This window comes from Micrasema longulum, unplaced genomic scaffold (assembly GCF_059751315.1).
Source record: "Micrasema longulum isolate JH-2025_06_02 unplaced genomic scaffold, ASM5975131v1 h1tg002826l, whole genome shotgun sequence".
In the NCBI taxonomy this organism is placed as follows: domain Eukaryota; kingdom Metazoa; phylum Arthropoda; class Insecta; order Trichoptera; family Brachycentridae; genus Micrasema; species Micrasema longulum.
In genome coordinates this window covers 74,849-89,830 of record NW_028279950.1, presented here as the reverse complement: position 1 = coordinate 89,830, position 14,982 = coordinate 74,849, and the positions used below count along the sequence as shown (strand labels likewise).

Sequence of the window (14,982 nt, the reverse complement as noted above, 5' to 3'; positions counted from 1 at the left end):
TTATTGAGCTTTATACTAATTGTTATAGAACCTCAAAGGCATGCCTCGTTATGCATGTTACTCATATATCTCAAATTATCAATTAAACTTTTTTATATTATTTTCTTATTTTATAAAATTATCATGGGCCGTAAAAAAACACGGGTTTTTGTGACTCACACAAATAATAATTGAGTATAGCTTAAGATGCGGTCCAATTTTCTGAAGACTCATTCTTCAATATCAAATTTAATTATGAAACTATGAAATCAACACCAAAAATATTTGTAGGCGAAGTTATAGTCACTAGCAGAAAGCAAAATCACTGCAAAATTCTTGAGAAAATTAACAAATAGAGGGAGAAAAACCCTGAATTGTCTACTTGATTAACTTGAATTTCAACAACAAAAAACGAACCAAAATACTATTTAGAAAAATATATATACATAAATTTCTGTTAAAAATACAACATTCAATTGTATTGTCTATTGGCTTTGCAACTTATATTAATACTAAATAAATATTTGGGTATTATTAATTTTTTATACATTTTTGGTTTGATTTAGTTAAAATGTTATTTAATTTACTTAATGATTGATACTTAACCTAAGGAAGCGCATCAATATTTCTATAAATTGTACTTCTTTGTAGTGTTTATTTTTGCACTGTATTATTCCTTTATCCTCACTGTCTTTACACTAAATTTATTTAATATTTTTTTATAGAAATAAAAGAAGAGTGTTATTTAAATTCACAAATTTGGAAAAACCGGTGGCCAGTTTTGTCACTTTTGTGGTATCTTCGAGACTGTTATTTCAAAATGAAATATCTTTATACGTAATCTCAATTCTGGGGATTGGCTTGCAGCAAAGTCCAGCATCTTGTTATCCACTGCACTCTATTCTCTGCAGCTCTCTTCAGCTGAATGTATGAGGCGCACTTCAAGTTCTCGCACACTTATTACAAATACTCCCGTCGGGGCACTCTCTGTGAATTGTCCTCTAAGCTATTCTCTTTATTATGTCATGCAGGAGAACCTCATGGCGCATATTGTGGTCGATCCATTGGGATAAGGATTAAGGATTATGAATTCAAAATTACCTTATAATAGTAATTAATTTAATTATAGATATAGATACACTAATGCCCTTAATAATTATATTCTATTATTTTTGGACAGACTGTACCTACCGAGGTATGTTGACAACAAATAAAAATTTCTGAATAACTCTAAGTAATTAAAAAAGTGTTTGAAACAATAATTTATTAAATATGTATAATAAAATTATAACATAAGTAAATGTCAATATTTTATAAATTACAATAATTACAGACATATTTCATGAAAAATAATTAAAATTAAGTTGACTTTTGAAATAAAGCATAATATTACAATAATTCTGTTAAAACTAATAGTAACATTATGTTAAGGCATCTCTTCATTTTGTACATTATGGCATTTTAGGTTACCTCCCTTCGGAGCATCATGGTGCTGCCACCTGGGGAAGAATTAACTTATCAATTATTAGGAACAAAATATTTAATAATACAGTGTGCAGTTATTTGCAATCAAATAAAAATAAATATGTAATGTCGCGACAGGCATGCACGGTAGAAATCTCCGACCGACATTAAAAAAATATAAATCATTCATAATTACCACAATTAAATGGCCACTCTTGTTTTTCTGTATAGCGGGTTGTGTTCCCGTTGTAACTTCTATCAGTCCTCCTTGCTTGCCACTCACAAGATTATGGACAATTCTGAAAAAAAAATACAAGATTCATGTTGTACTATTTATGACATCTTTTTTACATATTACTGCACATTTATAAGTCACATCATTATCGATTTTTTATTTACTGAACTACAAATGTACACCAATCTCAGTGAATCTATCATTTTGAAAGTTTATAACAGTAAGTATATTTTGCCTATCGTAGAACACAATTTAATGAATGTTGATATTTATTAAATTGCATTTCCTACTTTATCTACATTATTTTTGCTCTGAAAACAATCAAAACGATGAAAATGAAGCAAAAAAAGTGACAAATAGAAAAACAAGAATTGTAATTAGTTCAAATTTAATAATAAATAAATGAAATAAAATTCATAAAAGTGGGATAAAAGACAGATAAAAGTTTTGAAAAAATACTGAAATAAATAACAGATAATAATAACGATAAAACAGGTAAAATACATACACACAAAAATATTAAATTTAATAATGAAAAAATACTTACGATCCAGTATCAACAATAGATACAGAATTTAGTTTCTTGGTAATATCCAAAACTCTAGTCACAGCTTCAATAGGGCTAGGTATGGCCAAAATTAAATCTCCCTGAAACAAATAAATTATTGTTATCGTTTATGATAAGAGAAACAGAAAATCGTTGCAAGTAACATGAAACTCTAATATTGTGCTTCTTAAATAATATATCTTCTTATAGAAATAAAAGACGAGTGATACTTAAATCCACAATTTTAGAACAACCATCATCATAAGCTCGACAGCACTGGGTGGGCCTTGGCTGAATCAAGAAGCCTACGCCATTCTCATCTGTTGGCTACCTCTGTCTTCCAGCTTATTATCTGCAGTTTGGGTGTATCAACGCAGACAGAATCCATCCATTGCATTTTGGGCCTTTCTGGTCTTCTACGTCCCTGTAGCACAGTGGAAGTGCTTTATGGGGTTACGGTTTGTTGGGATTACGTAGCCAGCCCATCCCAAGTGCCCTACCTTGATGGAACTGATCACATCGGGTTCTCCATGGATGGCATATAACTCCTTATTTTATCAATGACACTGACCAATATGATCTCTCACAGGGGAACAGAATGTTATGAGGATCCTTTTTTCAAGTGCTATAATAAATCCTTCAATGTACTTTGTCATCACCTAAGTTTCCGAGGCATACTAAAGGACTGGCTTGATTAGTGTTTTATAGAGTAAGATTTTTGTGTTTCTTTGTAGCAGTTTGGACCTAAGTTGTTTTTGGATAGTGAATCGTTTAAAAATAGTACAAAGAGAAATGGACCAAGATGACAATCTTGAGGTACCCCTGATTTAGCTGTAAATTCATAAGAGGGATAGCCATTTAGATTTATAGCAATTTTCCGATTGCTAAGATAACTCTTCAGGCAGTTTACGATGGTCCCACAAATTCTTATTGCTTCTAATTTGGCTGCAAGTATGATATGATTTACCTTGTCAAAGGCTTTAGAGAAGTCTGTATAATATATTGCATGGACTCGAGATTGTAATTTAAAGGCTAGTATTATATAACACTAGTCCGCAGCATACTAGAATACTGTTGCATAATTTGGGACCTTTCTGAATCAAATCACATCCTTGAAATAAAAAAGGTTCAAAAGCGATTTTTGCAATACTTATATCTTAAAGAAAATAATAATTATCCATCATTATTTCTAGCAGGGATGCTGAATTACATCCTTGAATTTCGTCATTGAATTTTTCTTGGGAAATATTTCCATAGGCTAATTTTTGGAAGTATATTCACTGGTTATTCCAAAATCGTAGATTTAGGTACTAATTATTTTTTTTCATTTTTATATTAAATTACAATGAACTTCCACAGACAGTTTTCACTAACAAACTTGAATGTTGAATTTTACCTTATCCTTCTTCATTTCTGGCGGTATTTTGACCATCATCAGGTTATCACTCTCGTTAGTGACGACGTACTCCAACTTATCGAGGGGCAGTCGGTGCTTCAGTTTAAAGGCTTTCTTCCCATCGAGGAGGTAGAAGGCACGGTCACTGACTAGCAACACGCGCTCACGGGGTTTGTAACCGTGTCGATCGTACTTCACCACCTCTGTTGTATACTGGTGACAAAAGGATAAGAGATTAATAGATTGTAGCGCATTAAAAAAAAAGGAACAATTGCATTTGAAAATTTCTTAATCATGAAATTTTACCAGCAATAGGATTATAAAGTCAGCAACTGCAATACATTTTTATCATAATTATAAGTCTGAATCTATATGTGATGTGCAACTAGCAGGTTAATACAAAATATTTCTTGATATTTAAATTTGGATAGTTAATATTTACCATAACTTTTTCCCCGGCAGGTAAAGAGGATGCGACAAATCCTTGTTTGAGGATTAACTGATCAGGTTGCAACCTTTCGTCTTTGAAGGGAGGACCAATACTCTTAGGGTAGTTCTTCTTCTTACCTGCAAAAAGAAAATTATGTATTTATTCAACACTTTAAACATATATACAATTTATACACATACATGGGCGGGCACATTGTCTTAAGGCAATTTCTTCCTACCGAACCGTTCAGTTTGAGAAAATTACTAGTACATGGATATACTGAATCTTACGATTTTATACAAAATTACAAACAAAGATTACCTAAAAAAAAATTATCACTATACTATGAAGAGAGGAGAAGGTACGGGAAGGAAAGAAAAAGGATAAAGGAACAACTTAAATAATTAAATAGTAACATTTTAATCTTGACTTAAATGTAACAAGAGAAGAGGCGTCTCTCACATCAGTAGGTAAATTATTCCACAATCGAGCAGCTACTACTGTGAAAGAGGAGGTAAGAAAGTTAGAGCGATGAAAGGGTATTAAAAAGGGTTCTCTCGTTACTAGAACAAAGAGATAGTCCGTGTTGTGATAGAGGTTGTAAGAGCTCTATCAGATAAACAGGTGAAATGGGATTTTTTTAAATATTGTGAAGAAGTGATAGAATGTGAATGTTTTTCTGTGCCTGATACTAAGCCAGTGTAGTTGCGTGCGATATTCGGTTATGTGGTTGAACCTATACAGTAAAATTACTATCCAGTTAATCAACAATTAATTTAAATTAAGAAATACGACATATTGGGTACTACATATAAGTTTTATAGATGATTTTAAAGACAAATTCAAAAAATTTAAAAAATACATGTACAAAGAAAACATAGATAAACTAACTGTATTACAAAATAAAGCCTTTAGAATCATTTTGAAAAAAAAACAGATATACGAGGGTAAAGTCGATGGTAAATGAAATGAAATTATTAACATATAAACAAAGAATATTTTACAATACAATGATATTTGTTCATAAAATTATAAACTCTAATAAAAAAACAGAATTTTGGAAAAAAATTGATCGGAACCAGCATGAACACGATCACAATACTAGAGAAAAGAACAAAATTAGACTTCCATTTAGGAAAAAGGCAAAGTCACAAAATTCAATTATATTTAAAGCAATTAAAAAGTATTACGAAATGGAAAAAAATATTTAAGAAGAAAAAAACATATCAAAATTTAAAATAATGGTCAAGACATATGTGATAAACAATTTATAAATTAAATATATTTGCAATGTTATTATTAGAACACACATAACAATATATATGATATGTGTGCCCTACTTTAAGATTTAAATAGAATAAAAAATGGATAAATTCTACCATTACATAATGTATTTTCCAAACTTCCATACCCAAGTAAGAACATACTGTGGAGGAACCGAACACATCTCAATAAACGCTGTCAGGTTGCCAACACAGAAGTGCTCTTCTATTGGCAACGCTGGTGCGGACCGATCTTCAGACCATACTATGTGCTACTTCATACATGAGCTGTTATAGCTCGTCGCATTTCTTTTGGTCCATCATTTGCGTCCACATGTGGTTTTCATCCCACCTTAATTATAGTGAATTCTTTTTGATTAACGTAGTATGATCTAGAGTGTAACATTTTATAATAATAAGTACGTAATCCGCGTTCATTTTTTCAATTAATCAGACTGCACACTAAACCATCACATTACAAATGGTTACCTCGATTTGAAAATGAAATGATGAATGAATCCATATGAAAATACAATGAATTTGCATAGGTATTCCTAAAAGCGATGAAACTTTGTTATACCTTTATCACAAGTGTTTATTATAATCAATTTTATAATCTCTCATTTGAAATTAAGTAGTTTCTCCAGCTTCAAAAAATAAAATACGTTTGAATTTTCGATAGATAATATTTGAAGAGCGGTTGTTTACCTTTGAATATCTTTTCAGCTAGGACCTTAAGCTCAAACTGGCGTTTCCTATCGGCAGAGAGAGCCATTCTGTACTTGCGAGCTAATTGGTTACGATGCATCTTGTGCAGGTGTTCGGAGGCTTCCTTACACGCATATGGACATACTGGCCAAGTCCTAAAAAGATAAAGAATAAATATGAAATTTTACATCCTGAGTTATTCTAGGCAGCTCTGGAAAATGGAAATCAAGTGTGATAGTGGTAGGCAACAAATTTCTTATCAATTCAATCTGAGTAAAGTATAACATGCTCATATTTAGTTTTTGCGCAACCTTGTAACCATTCTAAATCTGATCAAATTTATTTAATATTTAATTAAAAGGTTGGCGTTGGAAGTTACAATGAAATAAAGAATAGTTGTAGCATATTATCACAAAATATTAATTCTTTTATTTTTTCATAAATCCATCGCAATAATCTCTTCCCTTTTATTTTCTAAGATACAAATGTAAACAAATTACACATTTCATTAGATTTTCAATGATGGAAAATATTATGCGAACCAAAATTAACTCTACTTTGAATATTCATTAAATGCTACCTTCATTATAACAGGTGCTAATGAGAACGGATGGTTCTTATTAGATTGAAAAAAGATGCTAACGCAGTACATATATCAATTTCAAAATAAAATGAAAACACATTTTTACTTTTATGAGGCCTATGTCAAATCTAAAATATGTTATATGCAACAACTATGGGGAACAGGAAACCAAAATGACATAAACAGACTACGACAGCAAAATAAAATATCGAAGCTAGTATATTATGACCATCACCAACTAAAGAACTCTTTAAAAAAACTAAATAATTCAATGTCAATGAACTTTTTCAACTAGAATCTTAAAAATTTATTCATAAGTTGCATTGATATCATTGTAGACAAAGAACTAAAACTTGAAAAAGATTGTAATAAACATGGACATAATACAAGAATATCAGAACAATATCACATACAGCATTCCAAAACGAGACAAGGACAATTGAAACGAATAAATCAGGGACTGAAATTATTTAATAAACTACCAAACAAAACTGAACAAAAGACTCTAACAAACTTTTGAAAAGATGTAAAAAGTATTATTATCAACAACAGAGCATGAATAAAAAAATATTTTTATTTTTGTAAATGAATGTAAAGGTTAATAAATAAATTTTCAACAAAAAAAATAAAAAAATACAAGAAGCCCGCTTTCGTCAGTTTCGTTTGTACGTAAAGTTTTCTAATGTTTTTATAAAGTGATGTAGGGCGGTTAGCTTCCTAAAGAAGGTAAACATAACTTACTTGTCCAAAACATGCGTAGGTAAATTCTTAGCTAGCCTCTTGAGCCAGTGTGACTTTGCGATCTCGATAAAGTTCTTATTATCAGCATTGGGAGGATCGTTCCTTGTGATAAAGCCCTTAATGAATCTCCTGATGGTGTTGGCCGCCTGGCGCCTCTCGGCCGCCCTCTTCTGAGCCAAGTAACGCCTCACCCATTTCTGTATGAGGACAGCCGATTGCTTCATCTTCAAGTACTTCCGGCGCTGCACGAGTGCCTTCCAATTACTCTGGATTATCGCGGCGATGTCATTCTTCTTCTCTTGGAAGTCATCTTCGGTCTTGAATAGTGTTTTGGGGAAGCGGATAAACAGTTTCGTGCTGAAATATTTAATGAGGTTATATTATAATCGATATATGATTACGTGTCATAAAGGTACTCATACTACTTGTAACAAGGGTATTATTCATTAGATTGGTAACATTGTTGAAAAACATGATTAAATAAAGAACTTTGGTAGTTCAATCGATCATTAATTTAGTGGTTTTTTATTCAACTTGTTGGTGTAAGGTTCTGTGCCTTTCGAAACTATATTCTCATTTTGAAAAATAAGGATCAGTTCTATATAAGCTCTTGATGTAACTGTGACCTGTGTAGATCTATTGTAATGGGTCCCTGTAAATTAGTTCTCGTCCTACAAGCCCAGGTCTTTAAAGAGCCGGGCTACTGAGTGGAGGGATGGTGTTCTTATATTACTAAATCTTTCCCTCCAAGACCGGATTCTTAAAGTATCGGGCTATCAGATAGGGGGCGAGTGCTCTAATATCCTCAGGTTAAACCGATGGTTCCCGAGGATGCGTTTTTTTTGTGATACATAGTGTGATGCGCACAGATTGATGAGTGGATCAAGCCAAATAGGTAGAAGTGTTTTTTTTTATAGTGTTTTTGTTGTGTTTTTATTATGTTTGACATGTATTTGAGATTATGATTTAATTTTGTTTAATAAGACATGTTTCAAAATTACATAAAATATATCCCTCGGCACGGGTGACCCCAGTGAGGGAACATAATGATCTATAATGTAAAAAAAATACATTAATTGTAAAAGAACAAATAAATAAATATAGCATCACATTCACATAAAAAGTGTTTTATCATCTCCACTACAGAACCTACATCTAAAGGCAGAAAAGTTCATTCTAGCAAGGTGTTTATTCAATCTGCAGTACCCTGCAAGGGCTCTAGTGATAACCTTCACTTGGTTTCGGCTAAGTCAAGGTTATCACTATCACTTTACAAGACTGCTTTCTTCTTCAATCAGACATTAACTCTTTTAACCGATGCTGTAAAGTCAATAAATTAGAACTAAATATTAAAAAATGCAAAATAATGTCATTTCATAGAACAAAACAACCAATTTCCTTCGAGTACCTATTAGAAAACTCCAAAATTGATGTAGTCAAGTCCATCAGAGATTTAGGAGTTGTTTTGGACTATAAACTGACATACAACGAGCATATAGATAATACAGTAAATAAATCACTGAAATTACTTGGCTTCATTAACAGAATATCCTCTGATTTTACTCGTGTCCGTACAATCAAAACTCTTTATTGCTCAACTGTTCGCCCTCTTCTAGAATATGCCTCCATGGTCTGGTCTCCATTCTATGTCAATCGCATAAATCACATTAAATCAGTCCAACATCGCTTGCTTCGAAAAATAGCGTGGATGCTCAGACTAGAGAGAGATAATTATTCTTATGCTGAAATAGAGTCAATGTTAAATATTTCTAGTCTACAAAAACGTAGAACTAATATTGACTCCATATATATGTTCGGCATACTAAATGGTATAATCGATGTTCCATCATTACTGGGACAAGTAAAATTCAATATTCCAACACGTAGATTGAGAAACAATGAAGTACTGTTCATCGATCAGCGTAGAACAAACTATGGCCTAAATTCTCCAATGACCCGTCATTGTCGTATTGTTAACTCAAGACAAGATCTGGACTTTTTTGGTTTAAGTTTACAACGATTTAAACGAGCACTAAATAAATAGTCCAGATCTTGTCTCGATGTCCCTTATGTTTGTCAATGCTTCTTTCTTTTTTTTTAATGTTTTAAACTATTCTTTTATTGTTATATTTAAACCTTATAAATTGTATACATGGACAAAGTCCGTTAATAAATAAATAAATAAATAAGTCTCATTAGGTCGAAAGCGAGCCTTTGCGAGTACCCCTTTAGTAGTTCCTTCGCATGGTGCTGACCAGATACTTTTTGCCGGGGTGTAATGCTCTGCTTTCGGGCCCAAGATGAAACTATATATTACTGCTCTATTAAATTCAAGCGGTCTCATCGCAAAGTGTTTTATTTGTGAAATCAAACAAACTGAATAATTATCTCTCGATACTAACTTGCCCATCCTGAACTCGTCGGGTTCATACTTCAAGGCCCGCACCAGCTCCGCCACCCCGTCCTTGGCCGTGCCACGGTAGTTGGGCCACGTGGCCTTGGACAGGCACTTGTACCGTTGCAGGAATAGTTCGTACGGGCGACGGTACGCGAACCCGGCGCGGCGTACTCTCAGGTTCTCCATCAGGCCGAGGTACTTCACTTGGTGGGAGACAACCTTGTCATCAAACTGGCCTGGAAAATAAAATAATAATTTATTTATTTACAATTTTATCGGATATACATACATAATTATTACCAGGGAATCTATATAACACTAGAGCATTCAAACATGAGTATAGAGTGTCCTCTGGTTAGGTAAGTCTCCATCTATTGGTCAGCATGTTCTAAGATGGATATTTTTTGTGTTAGAAATTACGAGTATTGGAGTATTTTAAATATATCCAAATGTTTGTGGACAAGGCCGCATTTCACTCCCTAGGAAGTTATCAATATTGAAATGTATTGCAAAATTTAAAAGTATTTTCTTTTTTCTTAAGTTTGTAAGTGAAAACTTACAAACTTAAATGCTTCATGTGTTTATTTATTTTATTTATTTTTATTTATTTGACACTTTATATACATATACAATAAATATACATATAAGGGCGGGTATATTGCCTTAAGGCAATTTCTTCCTACCTACCCAAACCGTTCAGTTTGAGAAAATTATAAATACATGGACATATTGAATCTTACAATTTTATACAAAAATTAAAAGCAAAGATTAATTAAAATAAATATATGTATAAAAAAAATAACACTTTACTATGAAGAGAGGAAAGGGGATGGGAAGGAAAGAAAAAGGATAAAGGAACAATTTAAATATTTAGATAGTGACATTTAAATCTTGACTTAAATGTAAATAAAGAAGGGGCGTCTCTAACATTAGTGGGTAGATTATTCCACAATCGAGCGGCTACTACTGTGAAAGAGGAGGCAAAAAAATTAGAGCGATGACAGGGTATTAAAAGGGTTCTCTCGTTACTAGAACGAAGAGATAGTCCGTGTTGTGAAAGAGGTTGGATGAGCTCTCTCAGATAAACAGGCGAAGTGGGATTATTTAAAATATTGTGAAGAAGTGATAGAATGTGAATGTTTCTTCTATGCCTGATACTGAGCCAGTGTAGTTGCGTGCGATACTCGGTTATGTGGTCAAATTTGCGAAGATTAAAGATATAACGAATACAAATATTCTGCAATCGTTCTAACTTATCAAGCAATTCAGAGTTAGCATCTGGATAACATACATCCGCGTAGTCAAGGAGTGGAAGAAGTAAGCTCTGGACTAATGTTTGCTTAACATTAATTGGCAAGAAATTCTGTAATCTTTTAAGTGAGTGCAAACTGCTATAAAGTTTACGACTAACTTCGTTAACCTGATCGTGCCACTCTAAATGCTTATGAATGATAATACCTAAGTTTTTGACTGAACAACAACTTTATAGGAATAATACGAAAGATAAATTTGAAAATATACCTGAAGCTTGTAATTCGTTAGGCTTGATGCACCTAATGTAGGATGGCTCCTTTCCCATGAGAATTTTGACCAGCTCGTTAAGGGAGTTCTTGAACTGCGTGACGGCCGTATCGGGGCGCTTCTTGTTCTCCCACTCAGCGATGGTGAAGCAGCTGCTGATGATGGGGTTAGTGGACCTGGTCATCACGTCGCGCAGGTCGCGAAACAGCAGATCGTTGTTTTTCTCCAGGAAGCCGGTCACGTTGTAAGTCACGTCGCCCGCGTAATGCACCAGGCAGAACTCCTGGAAATGAGACAAGTTTTATTATTTAAAAAATTCCTAGGTCTGTACACAATTGTGGGTTGAAAGTGTCGGCATCGAGGAATTAACGAGGAAGTTAAATGGTTTAAAAAAAACATTTTTTAACAGATTATCATCGACATATTACAACAAAGATGAAGAACGTTTTAGGGAAGGGAATATAGAAGACTAGGCATCTACAGAGCTACTGACCTGTCATTGACTGGTTTAAGTAGCCACTTTACACACTGCAACATTCACCGTTCTGCCTATATTTGAACATCTACATTCCTTAAATTCTTCCATCTTTTGAATTTTGTGAAGCTGAAGAGCAGAAAACTTTATTGATGCCGGTGAGATTCATCTGATTGAATTATTTCGCTTATATACTAGGCAACGCCTGAAATTATTTTTCTGTTTTCACACTTTTTCTTGGACCGGGAGGAGAATTTAAACCAGCCAATGACAGCTCATAAGCCCTGAAGAGGCCTGGATTTCTATATTTCTCTCTCTAACAGGTTCTTCGTGTCTGTTTGCTGCTCTAGTTCTTGTATGTTCAATAGATCACTTTGCAAATTTTACAAGGGACATTTTATTTGTTTTTAAAGTCAAATAAGTAAAATCAGTAAGTAAAGATTGACACTCAAAAAATGCTGAAAATACTATTTAATAACGGAAAAAATAATAATTGTTTAGCTACATGGACACGTGATAAAATAATTGGCATATTGGCATTCATAAATCAATTTAGCTAAAAATGGTCTATTGAACATACAAGAACTAGAGCAGCGTGTTATAATATGTTAAGATTAACAGCCCTCTAGGGGGTTGAATCCAGTCCTTGTCAACAAAAATTTGAACAACCTAAAAATATTGTTAATAGATTATCAAACTAAGCTAGAAAAAATAATTTTTTATGTATTGTATTATCGTCGCAATAAAGTTTAACAATTTAAAAAAAATAATGATCAAATTTATAGTACAAAAATAAAAAACATTTTTATATCCAATTTTCCGTAGCACTAAACTCCTTAATTTATTGAAGATTTTCACTGTCGTTCAGATGAAAAGTCTGGTAAACCCCGTTTTTTGTCACTCACATCTCTGCCCATGGTTTTCTGTGTCTTTATATCCGCCTTCATGTGGCCGATGAAGTGAGGATGCTGCGACAGATGATTATTGATCTTGGCGAGGAAGCTCAGGTCGGTTGGATCTCCCGGCCGCAAGCACTCCTCGTCCATTAAGGAAATTATACCTGCAATGAGAGGAATAGTAAAACACCGACGACTATAAGCTCAGAAAGCGCAATATTTTTTTAGCAGATTAGTGTTAGGTACAAAAATCTCAATTTTTCTGTTTTCATATCAATTGAAATAGGCTCTGGACCAAGAAAATTGGAACTAGTATTATTTGCTACTACTTTGTAACTTATAACCTACCTTTGTGCTTCTCTTCTATGAGGTCACAGATGACCTGATTGTTGAAGTACTCAATGGGAACCCACTCTATTCCTTCCCGAAGGTACTCTTCCTGCTCCGACTTGAGGGTCAGGTGAATGAAAAGCTGCTGTAGCTTCTCGTTACAGAAGTTGATGCAGAACTGCTCGAAGCTGCGACAAATATGAGATATCATTGCATAAAAAATTTCAAACAGATTCTTTTTAATATGGTAAAAAAGTAAACATATTTCAAACAAACGGTAAATTTTATAACAAAAAATAGTGAGCATTATAAGCCCGCGTCGACTGCATAAGCCACGGAATATGTAACATGGTTGCTTGCTCGGTTGCGGATTTACCGCAGCGGAAGATCGGCGACAGAATTTCCGATGGCCTGAAGGTGATACTTTTTTTAGAGGGAGAAAGGATTTGTCAGGAAGATTCAGATGTTAAATTAATTATTTATTTAATGAGTTACCAGATTATGTTACATTTATATTAAAATTGAATAAACAATATATTCCTCACTGGAAAAACACGTGCCAAAGAAGAAATTGTTCAATTTTGGTTGAGTTTGATTAATTTATTATTTACACAAAGAACGGTTTTAGAACAGGCTTTTTAAATAAAAAATATTTTCGTTCAGTCGTAAATAACAAAGTTAGAAAATGGGAAACAATTTATGATAGAGCGGGTTTTGAACCCCGGACCTTCAGATTCTGAGTCCGCGACCACTACCCACGAGACTGCAACACGTCTCTGGGGTGGTATTCTCTCTACCCCCTAGAAAGTGGTTAATTTGGGGATTTTTATTTTTTGAATGTGACGACACTTTGCTTCATATAATGGCCACACTGATGATTAAACGTCTAATGATATATAAAACTGTTTGAAAAAAGGAAAAAAACAGACGGTTCTGTCAATTCAATCTAACTAAGTGTTTTGGGTAATGTTTAAGGTCGCAATAGCGTTTGAAATAAAAATCTTCATACACGGTTTCATGTGTCCGTATTTATTTGACTTTTAATCATCAGTGTGGGCATAAATGAATCAAAGTTTAGGTGCATGCAAAAATTAAAAATCCCCAAATTAATAACTCTCTGAGGTATAAAGAAGATTCAGAATACCACTCCCGATTGATTTTAAAGGAAAACATTTTGAATGTCAAATTTTTTGGAGACCATAGTTTCATTACCTGTTCTTTTTGAACACTTCGAACCCGTAGATATCCAGGATACCGATGACGGGATTAATACTGCGGCTGGTTGGCTGGAGGGACTGGTTGAGCTGAGACACGAGCCACGTGAAGAGGCGGTCGTACACAGCCTTGGCCAGGGCGTCGCGGGCGAAATGCGCCAGCTCCATACTGAGCGGGCTGGTCACCACATCGCCCCGAGCGTCTATTGTGCGGTGCGTAAGCGCGAGGCGGAGGGCGTCGATGTCACACCCAAGAAGCTGAAAGTTATAAGGATCATGATCATATTATCACATTCATGTATCAATTTGAATCGGGTTGTGGTCCCGAGGCTAGTGTTGGGGACTCACGGATCAGAGGTCCGAGGTTCGAACCTCACTCTAACATAACTTGATTTCTATTTTCAAATAGTGAGTTTTTTACAATCGGACATCGACGCTCGTATGGCGAAAAAAGGCGGAATGCGGCGGCAAGTGCCGATCATTTAAAACAACATCAAGCTTAGCTGCCCTTTCTCGGGCTCATAGACGGAGATGATCGCTGCAAGGGGAAAAATGTTCGACTGAGCACCGAGAAATTGTTAGACCCCGATGGCAACTGGAGCTTTTTGAGTCGTCGCTAGGGCTACACGCGGCGCTTTAATAAGAATAACCGGCACCAGTGTTTTTACGAACTTTTTTATATGTTGGTTTTTTATGTTTATTTCGGCTAGGAGTCTCGATTTTGTAATCTAATAAGCTGCCCCTTTGATAAAGACGGTTAATTATGTCACTTGCGGGGGCAGACGTTAGAATATCGAGACTCT

General features: G+C 34.2%; 2 protein-coding genes across 2 annotated transcripts in view; one reads left to right on the top strand and one right to left on the bottom strand.

The window, feature by feature from the left end:
- The window catches only part of LOC148271517 (GATOR1 complex protein NPRL2-like), a 174,142-nt gene that overhangs the window by 99,183 nt on the left and 59,977 nt on the right, over positions 1-14,982 (top strand). The window lies entirely within an intron of this gene.
- Positions 1,229-14,982, bottom strand: part of LOC148271516 (unconventional myosin IC-like) — an 81,789-nt gene continuing 68,035 nt past the window's right edge. Inside the window, 12 exon segments of the mRNA XM_088241299.1 lie at positions 1,229-1,478; positions 1,640-1,742; positions 2,226-2,326; positions 3,622-3,834; positions 4,064-4,188; positions 6,022-6,176; positions 7,346-7,702; positions 9,748-9,979; positions 11,265-11,547; positions 12,645-12,799; positions 12,984-13,153; positions 14,178-14,437. Of these exon segments, the coding sequence (XP_088097425.1) occupies positions 1,464-1,478; positions 1,640-1,742; positions 2,226-2,326; positions 3,622-3,834; positions 4,064-4,188; positions 6,022-6,176; positions 7,346-7,702; positions 9,748-9,979; positions 11,265-11,547; positions 12,645-12,799; positions 12,984-13,153; positions 14,178-14,437 (2,169 nt within the window). The 3' untranslated portion in view covers positions 1,229-1,463.